This window comes from Pinus tabuliformis, chromosome 3_2 (assembly GCF_031772625.1).
Source record: "Pinus tabuliformis cultivar Carrire ecotype Pingquan chromosome 3_2, CPIR1, whole genome shotgun sequence".
Lineage (NCBI taxonomy): Eukaryota > Viridiplantae > Streptophyta > Pinopsida > Pinales > Pinaceae > Pinus > Pinus tabuliformis.
Window position 1 is genome coordinate 764,005,534 of NC_142302.1, and position 16,904 is coordinate 764,022,437.

General features: G+C 41.8%; 1 protein-coding gene across 1 annotated transcript in view; it reads right to left on the reverse strand.

Moving 5' to 3' along the window:
• LOC149182871 (uncharacterized) overlaps nt 1-16,904 on the reverse strand; it is an 81,335-nt gene that overhangs the window by 25,959 nt on the left and 38,472 nt on the right. Inside the window, exon 2 of the mRNA XM_089416972.1 lies at nt 4,610-4,834. Within this exon, the coding sequence (XP_089273098.1) occupies nt 4,610-4,834 (225 nt within the window). The remainder of the gene's footprint in view (nt 1-4,609; nt 4,835-16,904) is intronic.

Here is a 16,904-nt window from a genome sequence, read left to right on the forward strand (position 1 = left end):
CTGAAATTTGAAACTAATACATGCAACTAACACAGCAATCCTCAACTAAAGATGATCTGAGGCATACAAGCATGTGCCCTACAAATTAGACTGCAATTGCCTAGTTGAACTTAAAACTTGAGCTAAAAATTAAAAAACTACTAGATATAACTGAAAGTTGAAATTAAAACATGCAACTGCATGCACCCTCTTTCATGCAACTAAGAAACATGCAATCTCTCTGACACAAGCAAACATGAAAATTGCTGAGAATAGATTGTTGAATATTAACAGCAATCCATACGTAAAAGACTGATTACTCCCTCATAATTAATGCAGCAAACTGCTGAAGAAGTGGGCCCTCACTGTCTAGTTGAAATGCCCAGATCTGTTCACCAGTGTGCCCAGACTTGCAGAAGAGAATTCGAGGTACAATCTAACATTTACTATCATAGTCCATCCTTATTATGTGCTTTAAAGTATGTATAGCAACAAGGGTCTCCTCTTTTGCATATAAATTGGAGTCGTTTACTTGAAATGCTATCGCTGTTGTAGCGGCTACAACCACCCTCCAAAATTTTGCGTTAGCTTGTTTTGGAGCCTCCCTACCAACCTTCATAGCAGCTTGCCTTGCTTCGTCAATTCCTCAAGCTTCAGTGTCTTTCTTGCTCAAAGGCAGCCTGTCAATCACAATTTGATCTTTTCCCTTCACAGGCTACTCACCCGGACTTGGTCCAGCTGCAGGTTGAGCAACTTCCCCTTGGAAATTGCGCATTTCTAGAGGGAAACCAATCTTCCCTCCAGAAATTGCAGAATCCTCTCTGACAGCCTGTTAGGCTCCAAGTTGCGCAATCCTACCAGCCAACCCTCTTAGCAGGATTTGCGCAAACTTTTCCAGCAACAGGTTGTTTAGCCCAGGATTTGCGCAAATCTGGGCAGCAATCAGCTGCTAAACCCAGAAATTGTGCAAATCTCCTGAGCAGCCAGCCCAGCTCCTAGCAAAAAATGCGCATTTTTCTCAAGCAGTCAAGCAGTCTCTTGCATGTGCAGCTGAGTTCACTGATTCCCTCTGGGACTGAGCAAAACAGACTTGCGTGCATGGGTTATCTCTCCTAAGGCAGCATGCAAAGGCATCCCTTGTTTCAGGGATCTATGTTTAGCAATTGGAGGCTACATGCAAGGAACAATTCAGAAACCTCCCTCCAAGTGTCGCTTCCCCTAGATTTGTGGCATGCGCGTCACAACCTCGATGTTATCAAAACTCATCAACTGGACGCTGCAGAGCTCATTCGTCACATCAACCTTCTAGCTCTGACATCCCCCAGCACATCTAGGAGCGGTAGGTACATTCAACTCAGTTGTTTTGGGGTAAGCTCGCTTCCCATGCCTTGTGTTGCATTTCTGTCGTTTTTTGTGCATTCGCTTGTGGGAGTGTTTTTTGCTTGATTTCTTTGAACGCATGTTGTCGTTTACATGTATTCTAGCTTGTCCTAGCTCTGTTTCAATTTTTGCTGCTATCTCACTGATGTCGCATGCATGAAACGGTTTTGCATGGACATTCGCCCAACTGGCGAACTGCCTCACACACATGCATGTTGATCTGTTTGCTGAATATTTCATTCATGTTTTGCATGCACTATCAATCACTTCTGTTGTCACTTAGTGTCGCCATGCATTTACTGTCTTAGTTGCTTTCAGTTTCCCGTTGGCGAGTCGAACCAACCTTGGCCTGGACTCTGCCTTCACCAAGGCTGCATTGCACAATCTGGGGAAGGAAGGCTCACCTTCCTCTCCAAGTTTGCGCATTCCTGCCCAACACTGGCCTCCAGGACTGTTTTGCACATTTCTAGAGGACGGTGGCTACTTGGCTCAAGAAATTGCGCAAATTTTCCCTGGGCCAACAGTCCTTCCCAGCTGGAATTCCGCAATGCGCAATCCCAGCAATCAGCAGCCAGACTGGACTGTGCATTGCGCAATTCCAGCAGTCAGTCAACCTCTCAGCAGCCCGGACTGTGCCTTGTGCAGTCTTGGTAGTCAGTCTCTCGACCTCCCAGCCGAAATTGTGCAACCTTCATGATCATTCACCCAGGTATGTTGCAAGTCAATTCTCATGTTCATTCTGGTTTTCGACTGACAAATTGCTTGCTATGAGTGTTGCCATGTCTCCAGGTATCGCAAGTGTTCATCTGCCTCTCAGCAGTACAGGTACAATGGCTTCCAAGAGAGCAGAGACGAAGACACCGTTCAGAGCACGCTTGGGGATGCAGTCAATCAAGTGTCTATGAGCTTGCCTACTCATGAAGACATCAAGTTGTTCGTGGACAAGGACATCAAGCAGCAGCATCACAGCGAGCAGCATCATGAACAACAGCTGAAGGCAGCATACCAAATGCAGCGAATGACACAAACGCAGCGAATACAAGAGGAAGGTTGTTAACAACATAGAGGCGAAGCAAAGTTGCAAGATCAAGCAGATCCACTAATAATGAAAGCAACTTTGGAGACTCAGGCTATGAAGTGATGGCGTGACATGAAGATCGCGTGAAGGAAAAAGATGGAACAAAGAAGGAGTTGCATGTGCTGAAGCAGCAACTCAAGAAGAACATGAAGCTACACAGACAGTCCAATGAGTTGCAGCAGGAACAGGAACAGCAGTGGGCGCAACATGCACTCACGGATGAAACTGCGCCAGTACAAGTTAAGGATCCATCCCAGCAGTTAACACAGAGCAAACATGGTGAGCAGTGTTGTTGATCGCATGCAAAGGATCTAGCAGCATGCATGTTGTTGAGCGCACGCATGCAATCCAACCCATTCAACACACTCACCAAGGCGAAGACAAGAAGCAAGTCCAACTGGGGCTGAACATGCACTTCGGCAAGTTGATGCGCATGACCACCAGCACACACTTGAAGATCAGCACGGACATTATGCATCAGTGTGTTGCCGGTTCAACCGTACCCAAGAAGACCATGCGCATGTTAACAGACGAGTTGGATGAAGGGGCCGAATATGCATATACAGACGTGATGAGACTTCGGATAGCAAATATGCATATTGAGTCTGGACCCTATTACGTTATACCCAACAGCTTTACCTGTCTGAGGCCAATAGTAATGACAAACCCAGCCCTAACCCTCCCTAGATTACAAGACTAAAAACAATAGTAATATTGCTATTCAGGTCTTGTAGGGTGAATGATGCAATAATCATTAAACCCAAGTTCTTGGAAATGCACTTATATGTCCAACCCTAAAATTGCAACACAAAATTTCATTGACCGACAATGCTCATCAGAATTGGTTCAAGACATTTTGTCAAAAGCAAGATGCTGAACTTGGGTGAAAATATTGCTAAAAATTCTATTATCAATTCATGTTACATGTAAACCCAGGTACCAAGATTCTTGTATCAAGAACATATCACCATCTCTTCTGAAAGAAGCTCTTGTTCTTGATGATTTTTGCTATTCTGTAACATAAATCTTGGTCTTTTCCTGCAAAAAGTAAAAAGAAAAATCCAAGTACTAGAAGTTCAATTTATACAAAAATAGCATTGGCCAACAACAATATTAAAACATATATATGTAGTGGAATTCATATACAATAAAATGTGGATTGAGTATCTTTGCATAAATAGCAAGCATCATATAAGGCTACAGTGAAACAAGAATATGAGGTCAGAAGCTACAAGGTTATCTTAGGGTAAAATTGTGTCAAATCTAGTTGTGCATATTTCTTTCCCATAATCATTATGCCAACGTGTCTTCAAAGAAAAATACGGTGAACAGCTGATAGCAAGAACTTTTACTCTAATTGATTTTGTAGTAGAATTAATGGGGTTGCTAAAAAAACTTCATATTTTGTCAGAAAAGGAAGGGATAGAAGATAATGATTATAAATATTTGTCAAAGAATAGATTTCTGTGGATCCTAATGGTCCTAGTATAGACATCCAATCTTGGTAGCATTGCCCATCACTGAAGGAAAATGGTCAGTTATCTTTTTCCTTGCCAAGATAGGATTATAGTCTTACAGAAAGCTGCAACGATAACACCCCCAAGGCATAAGTCATGAGAATTATTATAGTCTTACAGAAAGCTGCAACAATAACACCCCCAACGCATTAGTCATGAGAATTATCAAACTTCATTCACCTATCGACCTCCGGGCCATCTTATTTATCATATTAATAAATTCCTACTAAGGTAATAGGCCCTAAACTTCCACAATACATCATATAACCTATCCAAGCCTTGACTAAATTTCAGTAGCAAGAGAATGGTCAATCATTCACATGGCACAAAGACCTTGCAAGTGATCATACCACAGCTGCACAAGTTCATACAACTTCACTAAGTGCATGTGTAATCGGGCTCAAAATTGTCTAAATTTTTCTTTGGGCATTCACCACAGGGATTATATTGTCCTTTAAGTTCACAAATCTAGGTTAAATAAACCAGATAATTCATTTCTACATCTTCAGACGTTGAGAGTTACTTAATATTCCAACTTGAAATACATGAAACAGGGACAGAATAATAGAGAATCTGTTTGCTCCTCCAATAAGAACTCAAACAACACCAAATCAAAGGGAAAATACAGAATGAACATAAAATATAAACAACTCACCAATTCTAAAGCCATCATAGTTAATAACTGAATCATCTGGCCTTGTATTTTCTTTTTGTTCAAAATCCATAATGTACGACATGCCAGAGCAACCTCCCTGCCTAACTCCAATTCTAAGACACAAATCCTCATTCCGCTCAGCTCTCATCTTATTTAAATGTTTCAATGCTTTCTCAGATAATAATATTGCTGGCTTGATCCCTTCTGAAGAACTTGCTACTGCAACTGAAAAAATTGTAGCAATTTTAGCAAAAGCAATAAGCACTGCATTCAACCCAATTACTTCATTAAGAAATTCCAAGAAAACAACTTTTCCAAGGCAGAGAAATATATTATTTCCCTTCCATATTTTCTTATGATTAAAAAATTCCTCTAATAATGCCACTTGCTGCCTCAGACAGAAAATGCAAACCACAATTCAAAAGAAAATTGTGGAAATCATATGAATCTAATTTTGATTTTAAGTTTCTACAATATTATCAAAACAAACACAAGAAGATTAAAAGTTGAGCTAATAAACAATGAAGCCATCAATAAAAAGCACAGAAGCTATAAACAAAACAAATCATTATTCAGTAGCAGTAAAGTTATAAATAAAAGCAGTGACTATAAACAAAACAAATCAGTGAGACTCAATAATACAGAGGAAATTTTCATCTCTAAGAATTCTATGCAATCTTTTTTATACAGAAACACATAATATCTCCATAACAAACAGCACATGAACACAAAATAAATCAACAAGCCCAAAAAGTACACACACAAGCTCACTTCTTTCAAGCTAGAAAGTACTTGAGATGCATTCCTCAATATCATTTAAAGTAATAAAAAGTGGGATCAATGTAGTTTGTTCGCATGTGAGATGGATGGAAGCACAACAATGTTATATTTTTGTAGAATCGAACAAGTGTTCTAGTCTCGACTAGTGTCTAAGAGACTAAGGAACACGAGATCTCCAAAACCCAAAAAAGGTTTCATGAGATAAGCTTGTGAAACACCTTAATTAAATTAATTGATCAATAATTAAAAAATTGCCTAAGTCTAACTTAGGAAAATTGATTAATTAAGGATCATCGAGAAAACTCTAGACTCACAAGGATTGAGTCTAAGCTGATCTCAGTCGTTGATGAGGATCTAATCATGGCCATTGAAGCTCCAGCAAGAGATTATAAGAGCAAGTCGATGGGATGGAGATAGACACAAAAGGGGAGCAAGTTCCTTGGCAGATCGAGCTATCCAGTTGCAGAGATTCAACAAGGAAGTGAGTTTGAGCCAGAGAAGGAGAGCATCAGTGATTGAGGGAGCAGCAAAGTGAATTCCGGAGGAGTTTCCCAGCAATTTTCTAGTGTCGGAGAAGCAAGAAGAGGGAGGCCGAAATTATTCTGCAAAGAGGCCGAAGAGCCAGTGCGAGTAGCCAAAAACCCCAGTACGAGTGCCAGAAAGGGAGTCGTTTCAGTGGTTGGAAGCTGGGAGATCACCCAAAAGGCAAAGAGAATCATTTCCAAAGGCAGAGGGAGGTTGGATGGCTCAGTTGGAGTCGATTTGCAAGTAGTACGAATTTCCCAGACCAGTAGTGTGAGTTTTAGGCAAGCCATGTTGTCGGGGAGAGAAAACGAGTAGCCCAGAGGGAGGGAAAGTTTGTCAATAGAGGGAGGATTTTTCTCCATATTATTTTTGCCAAATTATTTGTTGGAGGATTGCCAGTGGGGCATCCAGATTATTGTACTCAGATTTTTACCGCTGCATAATAATAAAATAAACCCTCATTTGTTGCACCGATTTCCCTTCGGGGTTTTTCCGGGGACTTTTAGTCCAAAAGTATTGGTGTTTGTTTTATTGTGCGCGCATATTTTTTGAGCTTCTGGTTTATTTTCCGCAACATATTTTAACTTTGGTGAAGATTGCAATTGTGAGTTTATCGATATTTGTCGTAATAACAAATAAACTGCTAAACAGTTAGGAGATAAATTTCCAATAATTGCAATCATGGAATTTTCACATGGTATCAATGCATTGAAGATCAGATCAGAGGCTTGAAAGTGAGAGGAGCATAATTGTGTAGTTTAAGATGGAGATCTAAGAATGATTTCTATAGATCTATACAGACCAGCCAGGCAGTGCGAATTGCTAGGCAAAAACCAATTTCTAAATGTAGGTGCAAGAAAACTTTGATTTGCTCAAAGCAAAATTCCAGCAAGCAGTGGATTTGCCGAATAGAGGGTTCAGGTGAGCAGATCAGTTAATTTGTTGAGTAGATATGGGCGCAAAAGTTTTGCAGCGAGGGTTTCAATTGCAGATCTATGCAGGGACAAGAAGAGAAAAAGCACACTGAAGAGGAATTTCCAGAATTTCTCAGAGGGTTTCTAGATCTAGTTTTCAGGAGGAGATCCGAAATTTCCAGTTGCAGAGGACCCAAGCAAGAAAATTGATTTGCCCGTGCGAGTTAGCCAAGATAGCCAGTTCGAGTTGTCGAGGTTACAGTTTGTGTGCCAGTTCCCGGAGAAGGACATCTGGAAGGTAGAGCGAGTAGCCTCAGTAAGCAGTTGGAGGTACATTAGCCAAAGAAAAACTTTCGGAGGTAGATCTACACATTCCTAAGGCAGTGTGAGTAGTAGAAGGAAGGCCAAGCAAGGAAAAGAAGGAGATTTCCAAACCTAGTCTCCAGTTTATTTGAGTTTCACTGAGATGGCTTCAACTGGACTCAGGGCTCAGGATAGACTTGATGGAGCCTCTAATTTTGGTGTTTGGAAGGCTAGGATGCAGCTTTTGTTAGATGAGCATGGTATGAAGGAGTTCGTGACAAATGTCATGTAATACCTAGCAGATGCGCAGTAGTAGGCTACCTTCAAGAAAGAGATGGCCAAGACGAAAAGAATGGTCTTGGATGGGGTACGAGATCATATTGTTCCACATATTGCAGGGAAAAACACAATAAAGGATATGTGGGATGCCATTGTGAAGCTATACCAAGATCCATCTAAGAATTGTAAGATGATTCTCAAGGAGAAGCTAAGGACCACAAAAATGCAGAAGGGTGAGAGTGTGACCTCCTATCTCACCAGAATTCAAAATATCCATGATGAGTTACCAATTGTAGGGGAGAAATCTGAAGACAAGGAGCTTGTGCGAATAGTTCTAAATGTGTTTAGCAAGGAGTGGAGTACCTTCGTTCAAGGGATCACTAGACGAGACCAACTACCAGATTGGAAATGCTTTTGGAGTGATTTCACACAAGAGGAGCTAAGGCTTAGCTTGGTTGAAGGCACCTCCAGCAGCAATAATAAAGGACCGAAGGTTGAGGAGTAGGAAGAAAATGTAGCCCTTGCAAGTAAAGGGAAGGGGAAGAAGGGTCCCAGCCAGGGATAAGGCTCAAAGAGTGGCGAGAAGGAGGAGGACCTATCGAAGGTCAAATGCTTCAGATGTGGTGACTTTGGTCACTACGTCACCCAGTGTCCAAAAAGAAAGAAGGACAAAAAGGGGCAACAACAGACAACAGCATCGATAGAGAAAGATGAGTTGACCTCCAAGTTGGAAGAGTTTGCATTGATAGTAGCTATAACTCTAGATGGAGGAGGAGAGTAATGCTTCAAGGTTGCAAGTGCAGGTATGGTCCAGGGAGGACAACATCAGGCAGGTGTTTCCTCTTGGATCATTACCTTGGCTACAAGGGTCCACAGTATTCAATAAAAGGGGGATCAAGATTTCAGCAAGGTGCAGACAGTTCTTGAGAGACAATGCATAGCTAGTTGCAGTGAAATATTGAGGGGCGCAGAGACAATTAGGCGTAGTCAAATACTCAATAGACAAAGCAAAGCTAGTTGTAGTCAGAAAGTCAAGGGACAAATGCATAGACTGAAGATCAATTCTCAGTTGCTGCAATAGTAGCATGAGATCGGATGTAGCACAGGCAGTGTTGGCAACAGTGCAGGGAGGCACAGTGCAGTGTTAGCAGCAATGCAGACGCAAAGTGGTTTAACTATAGGGTTAGCAGATGAATTAGAGTATGCGGAATAGCATGGTGGATGGTGACAAGTTGTTGCAGATGTCAAACACCAACAACGTGATCCAACTACAAAGGGGAGATGTTTATGAAAGAACACCGTCCTCGCTAAGAGAGAGTGTTAGATTTTTATAGCATTGGATAGGTGTTCTAGTCTCGATTGGTGTTGAAGAGACTAAGGAACACGAGATCTCCAAAACCCAAAAAAGGTTTCGCAAGATAATCTTGTGAAACACCTTAATTATATTAATTGATCAATAATTAAAAAATTGCCTACGTCTAACTTAGGAAAATTGATTAATTAATGGGAATTAGTTAAGGATGGTCGAGAAAACTTTAGAGACTCACAAGCATCGAGTCTAAGATGATCTTAGTCGTTGATGAGGATCTAATCATAGTCACTGAAGCTCCAATGAGAGATTATAAGAGCAAAAGGGATGGAGATAGACACAAAAGGGGAGCGAGTTCCTTGGCAGATTGACTTATCTAGTTGCAGAGATTCAGCAAGGAAGTGGGTTCGAGCCAAAGAAGGAGAGCATCAGTGATTAAGGGAGCAACAAAGAGAATTTTGGAGGAGTTTCCCAATAAATTTCTAGTACCGAAGAGGCAGGAAGAGGGAGGCAGAAATTATTCTATAAAGAGGCCGAATAGCCAGCACAAGCAGCCAAAAACCCCAGTGCGAGTGCCGGAAGGGAGTCGTTTCAGTGGTTGGAGATTCGAAGATCAACCAGAAGGTAAAGCGAGTCATTTCTAGAGGCAAAGGGAGGCTAGACGGCTTAGTTGGAGTCGATTTGCAAGCAATACGAATTTCCCAAGCCAATAGTGCGAGTTTCAAGCAGGCCATGTTGTCGGAGAGAAAACGACCAAGCCAAAGGGAGGCCAAGTTTGTATGCGGAGGATTAATTTTCTCCATATTATTTTTGCCAAATTATTTGTTGTAGGAATGCCCATTGGGCATCTAGATTATTGTACTCTGATTTTTACTGCTGCATAATAATAAAATAAACTCTTTTCCCTTCGAGGTTTTTCCTGGGTTCTTAAGTCCAAAAATATTGTTGTCTATTTTACTTGTGTGTACGTATGTTCTTAACTTCCAGTTTATTTTCCGCAACATATTTTAATTTTGGTGAAGATTGCAAATGTGAGTTTATCAATATTTGTCGTAATAACAAAGAAGCTGCTAAACAGTTAGGAGATAAATCTCTGGTAATTACAAACAAGGAATTTTCACAAAAAATTGACAAAAAAAATTTAAAACTACGGGAAATCTCAAAACTAGAACATGATCTCATCACTAGTTCAATAAAGGAAGCCCTAAAATGCAGACAAAGCATAGGTAATAAAGAAGGCACTGGCCAAAGGCAATACATAGCAATCATAAAAATTGCGGAAATGAAATGAAAATAGATCAATGTCCACAAATAACCAAAATAACTCAATGGGACTAGAGAGTACAGGCTTTGACAACAACAATAAGTGCTTATAGCATAAGCTAAGAGAACAAAGGAGACTAGTTCATGAGGTTACAATGTTGTATAATTGTTGGCACAAGAAAACTATAGAATTGTTATAGTAAATCTTGTGTAGGTACCATTAGTTGGTGATCATCGATAATCATTTCATTTCATCAAATACCCTGATGAATGGTCCTTACAAGCTATCTACGTAGACAAGCCCCACAGAAGTAGTGTGATGGAAAAATATTCACACTATATTGAAAAAAACACCTACCAAATAAGGATGACATTTCAAATGGAGCAAGAAACAGTACAAAGATAGACATCGAATAATTTAAAATGCAGGGCAACAAGCAAGCAACTAGGCAAAATGGTAGAAAACACAACTAAGAAAATTATAAAAATGGAAAACCCTACAAATTAGCACCCATCCAAACATCGCCACAATTTTTGCTTTAACTCTATATCTCCAAATTCATCAAATCATATCCAATTGTAGGACTCAATCCTTTATGTTAGACATTCTGAAGATAAGGCTAAGAACTTACTACAAAACCATCAACTACATGCAGTGGTTTTATTCTGTGGCCAAACAACCTACTTTCCTGAAGACACGGAAAGGCACCCACTGTTTGCCAAGATTTTCCTTATAGCCCGGGCTAAGCAACCAAATATACATCAACAGTTTTTTCTCTTCATATTTCTAAGTTAGAAGAGCTTCCCCTGACCACCTTCGGAGTGCTCCTAGCGTCACCCAAGCAAGCCCTCTCAACGTCATCCTCTTTCTAGAGTACCTAATCAATGATATAAACATAGAAGTGTCCAGATCATATAGGTACCAAAGTGGTTTTCTCTGGGGATTCTGTGGAATATTGCAAGATCCAAAGATTGGCACAAGCCAGACAAGGAAACAATCTCAAATCCTAGCAATGACAAACAAGTAGAGCAATAGTCAAAGGAATGAGTCACAAGAGAGATTGCAACAATGGAGACACAAGTCTCCAACATCTCCGATATAGCAATATTAATGCCAACGCTAGAGAACAAGACCCTTTGAGGAGCTCATTGGTTACAATATGGACCATGACTTTCTTTGGATAAAAGAGAGAGACCGGGTTCCAATAACACATCTTACCAGTCACTATTTAAAGTGGATGCCTAGACATCAAGCCCTATCAAGGTGAGATGAATGCTATGAAGTTAAATCATTGGTTGCAGCAATTAAAATTTAGAAGTTTACCTCATTCTGCATAATATAGGAGAAGAGTAGAAGATAAATATCATTTGATTGATTGAAGCATGGGGATCATACCTAAACTTGGTGGGAAAGCTATACAAAGAAACTTAGACTAGAGGGTGATCAACCAATAACTAAGTGGGAGGTGTTATTGAATCTAGATGGCTAGATTTGGGGACTAGCTAACATTTAAGCTTCAAAAAATGTAAAAGAAAGAGTAGCCTTTTTAAATTGGATGGATGATATCCTACTTAAGGCTCATGTTTGCGAGGCCTTTGAGATTGTTGAAGCTCCTACTGATGAGGAAGATATCCTCCTAGTCAAAATTATTGATGGGGAGAAAATGACTTAGAATGGCCTCAAGGCCAAATTGGGCCTTTATCATCCCAACAAATTCAAAAATAGCAATTCTTCTACACTCTAGCTCACCTAGTCAAATTTTTGCAAGGCTATAATGAAGGTTCTAAAGAAGCTTGATAGAGACATACACTCAAAACATAATCCTTTTACTTTGATTGCCAAGAGGGTCAGTAGGTACAAGTGCTTGAGAGATGACTCTCTGACCATCAACTTAATGTTTTTTTATCTCCTAGAGAGAGAGAGAGAGATTCTTACTGAATGCCTTTCATCTTCAACACCCAAATTGTGTCAATTCAATCAAACGAATATGGCAACTTTTCCCAAAACCTAGAATATCTAAGAGGTGGAATCCCTGTTGGGGTGACACTATCAACCTAGACACTACATTTTTGTAGGTTATGGGTGATGGCACGCAACTACCAAGCGAAGGTGCAATAAAACTATAAAAGAAGAGTTAGGGGTGGCAAGAGGGGGAGGGATTTTAATTAATCTCTAAGGAATAGCTTAAATCAAATTTGCATGGAGCTAGGGAAGGAAGACTAACAATCAAGCAGTAATGTATGGCCTTTTCCAAGGATTATGTATCGCAAAAGATAAAGGAATTAAAGACATCATTATATTAGGAAATTCGTTGATCACAATTTCGTATCTCACCAATGAAGGAAATTCCAAGGACAATTACCTTTCTCAAATTCTTCATCGAATCAAAGGACTGGCAAAGTTCTTCCACTCCAGAGATTTTTATCACATTCTTAGAATTAATAATGTGGAGGTTGATTTGGAAGCAAACAAAGCTTGCTCGATGGAAGAAGCCAAAAGCTTGAATTCAATGACATAACTAGTTTTTGTCCCATTCCCTAAGTGTTAAAATTGGCAACTAGGGCCGAACTCCACATGGGTCATCTTATTTAAGACAACTGGTATTTTTATTAGATTCCTCTCTCGGAGAGGTGTAGGATTGATCTAAAGATCATCTGATTCTGACACGTACAAATGAAGATATGGATTTATTTATATTATGGACAAATTGTCAAGGTCGGCCAGCGAGCAAAACAGGACCACAAGCCCCCAATTCATCCTCAATGTTGCATATAAAAAGGAGACCGTCATTTTCACCATCATCTCATCACACATATCTCTCTCTCCTCTTGTGATTGGGCACACTATCCGAGGCAATTTCTCTCTCTCCACGCGTGTGAACTAGGGTTTATGTTTACTGCATTAATCAGTGTTGACCAAGTCGTTAGGAGGTTGTTTGACTACGTTGACTTGATGCGTTGACCTGTTTTGACTTTTGCTTGGGTGAGGAATCTCTGTCTAAGCATGCCACAATTCTAGGCACGAAAATCGAGGAGTTTTGACCAGCTTTGACTGTGGTTAGGGTTGACCGCAAGTTGACTATTTAACCAGACTTTGACTGGGCAAAATTCGACTATTTTGAGGGTTGTTTTATCTTGTTGTTTGTTGGTTGAAGTTGACAAAAGTTGACCAAATCTTTGAGGACCAAATCTACCCTGTTGACCAACGTTGATTTTTCTGGTTAGGGCTCTTTTGTTGCTGTTATAAATTCTCAGAATTTGTAAATTGTACTCTCTCTCTCTGTTGTATTATTGAAGACTAAAAGAAGATTTGAACAAGGGTTTCCCCACATTGGGGTTTGTCCCTCACTGGTGCCACATCTTGTGTCCTCTTGTCTTGGCTTGTCTTCTACTATTTATGTTTATGTTCTATCAGCATTTTACTTACATGTTTATGTGATTGCTAAACTGAAATTGATATTGGGCACATAAAGAAATTCAAGTAAAATTGCTCTAAAGCATAGAACATAACATTGTTGCCTAAAATTAACACTAAAGTCCTATGATATTTGGAGATTGGATCCCTTCCAACCCTTCCCCTTTTTTGAATTATGAATTAGAAATAATGGTCTTCACCCCTCCTCCCTCTCTTTTCTTTCCTCTTTCCCCTCTACCTCCTTTTCCTCCCTTTTCTTTTTATCCCCCTTGCTCTTTCCCTTCTCCTGACTTCCTCTCCCTTTGCCCTCTCCTCCTCCTGCCCCTCATCCCCCCTTTTCCCTCTTACCCATCCCCTTTACCCCATTGCGTCCACTTCTCCCTCCTCTTTTCTTTTTCGTCCCCTCCTTTCTATGTCATTTGGTTGATTGTCTTTTCCACACGTCGATGTCCTTTCTTCCTTCAAATTTCCTGAAGGCCCTCATCTATGGCTAATGGCTCCCTTCAAGAATTCCCTTAACGTGGCATCGATTGAAATCCACTACCATGCAAATGGTGTTTTCCTCCCCTCACATGCTTGCAATTATGGTTATCCTCTGCCAAATTCTTGGAATCACCCTAAGCTTAGAAATATAATGAATTCCTATGGTGGCCACACAAGTGACATTAATGGAAGTATGATGATAATCGTGTGGCAAGACAAGCGATTTGGTGTTAAATTGGTCTCAAAGTTGGCCCAATCTTCATTCACGAATGCGTTGGTTCTAAGATTTGCTCTCCATACTCATGGTTGGAGAATTAAATAACTATTTTGTCTTTGAATTTAGTTGTGGCGTCCAATCGGGCCTCCTCCAGGCTGTTGATTTGGGGTAGCATCGAATGTGCTCTAAGCCTAAAATTTTGCAGGGAGGCTTGGGCACATGCATTCCAAAGAACCCAGAAACCGTTTTGGGATATTCCACCCACAGACGATTATATTAAAATAATTAATATTGTTAATGGAGTTCCTAAGTCTAAACTTAGGAAAATTAAAATATTAAATGGGTATTAATCTAATTGTGGGTGAATCAGAATTGTTAATTTTTTCATTTAAAGTAAAATTATGTTTACGATATATTGTGTTTAGGGATGGAAAGTATCAATGATTTTATTTTGGCTTAAGTGTTTAAAGATGGGAGATATGTTTCCAAAAATTTATGTCAATTAAGTATAGTATGGGTGATTAAAATCAATCATCCATAAACTACCGCCACCATTGTGAGCTGGGGAGGATGGAGCTGCAACGCCTGTCTGAAAAGGGTTAGGGTTTTGCAGTCGATCAGCGACACGACTACACCCTACCTGCGCCATACCTACCTTAGTTGTCGCCATGTGGTACTACCGGCTATCTACACTGCGGCAGTTCCCATAACCCGTCCAAGCTATCCGTAATAGTGTTGTAACCCCGTCCTCCGCCCTGCTTGCTGCATACCTGCCGATTTCCGACATCCCATTGCGGCGACAGTTACGATAGTCCTGGAGGCAGCTGGCGGAGAACTTCTCGAAACAGGCATGGAGCTAGACCTAGTAGATTATTCGGAGGACCCGTTGGAGGACGTTAACATCTAGACAACTCCTCGCTCCGCCACGGATGACCTCCTTCCCTTCTGTTGCGATCTAACGGCTACCATCGTTGGTCTACCCTCGATCTCGGGACCCTCCTGCTCCACCGTGACCTTCTCCGAGCCTCCTCCGGTATGGCCGGTACCACCCTCTCTGCCGTAGTCACCTTTCGCTGCTAACTTTGCGTCTGCCTGCTTCCACCCTAACCCCGCTACTGCACCTTCACAAAACCCCCAACCTGACGGCTCCCTAAACTACCCCTCGGGACACCTAATACCAGCTCAGGGAAACCCTCAAGCCGCAGTATCTGAGGCTCCACCATCTGGTAGCTACTCAGCAGTTCCCCCGCTTTCGGAACCTCTCCCTGCGACCGACCACTTCAGCTCTGATAACCCTCCCTCAAACCCTACTCAGCTTGTGGATCAAGCGGATGCCTCTGAAGAAGCCGCTAGACCTATCAAGAAGCAAAAGTGCTTCAAATCCAAAGCCGAAGACGTAATTATCAGGCTAGGGGAGGATATACAGTGGGGCGACACCATGGACACGGCGGACCGTGTGCTGGTGGGAAGGATTCGTGGCAGAAGCTACACAGTGGCTAGACTCAAGCTGTGGACCTCTGAGGTATGGGGGCAGCACCTAGCTGACCTTCCCTTTGTTCAAACTTTTGTTAGGGGTTGGTTCGCTCTGCACTTTGCCAAAGCCGAGCACACAAATTGGGTCATGTCTTCCTTCTGGCATTTTGAACACGCTCCAATCCTTCTCCGTCGATGGAACCCTCTATTTGATCTGGAAAAAGAACAGATAGGAGTAGGGCCTATTTGGGTTCGGCTCCCGGGATTACCCCTCCAATTTTGGTCGAAGGATATTTTCCGTCGTATCAGCAACACACTTGGAACCTATCTAGAGCATGATAAATCTTATCTAGCTACCGGCATGATGGCGTATACCAGGACTCTGGTTCATCTGGACACTGGGGGGGCCTCCAAGAGCATATCACTCTGCAATGGAGAACTTTCTCCCGGCAACAAATACTGGATTATGAAGGAGTCCCGTTCCGCTGCAGGCGATGCCACAAGGTGGGACATCTATTCAAGGACTTCCCTTTGAATAGGAAGGCAAGTGAGGGAGCGAAGGCGGAGCTAATTCCGCAGAAAAGCACACGGTACCCCCCCCCACCGGGTGAAGAAGTAGCAAACTTGGCACAAACAAATGCAGAACAGGCACCTTCAAAGGAGACCAAGAAGAAGCGGGGAAAAGCACCCTTCGGTCCACCCTCTCCTCCTCTGACCAGAGCAAGGGCAGCTGCTGAGGCTGCATTCTCCACGAGTATGTTGAATTCAACCCCTCCTCTGCTTATTCTACTGCTTCATCACATTGCATTGATACAAATTCTGTTCGGCCCCCTGTCCACATCAATAACCCTCCCATATCTCTGGATTGCCCCATTAATCCCTCCTCCCCCATCATCTCCTGTACCCCACCATCTTTTCCTGAGGACCCTCAAACCATCCCCCCATCCTTGCTCCCACCCCTCCACCAAGCCCTCCAACCAACAGATACCCCCTTCGCTCTCGGATTCGATCACAGGCTCCTGATACCCTGGGTATTGGCCTGATTTCCTCTCCCCCTCCTCTCAAGCAGCCTCGAGGCAGACCCTCCTCCTTATCAAAAGCTAAGCAACAAGCCGGGGAAGAGATTGCTACTGGCAGACAACAATCCATCGACTGGGTACTTAGAGCTGTGAATACCCTTGTGCACCCCCCTCCATGAAAATGCTATCCTTCAATTGTAGAGGGTTGGCTAGCCCTGACAAAAAATTAGCCATGAGAAGATTGTTTTTATCTGAACCCTTTGATATCCTTTTCCTACAAGAAACCCTAGGACAGGGTAGTGTCATTAGCCACCT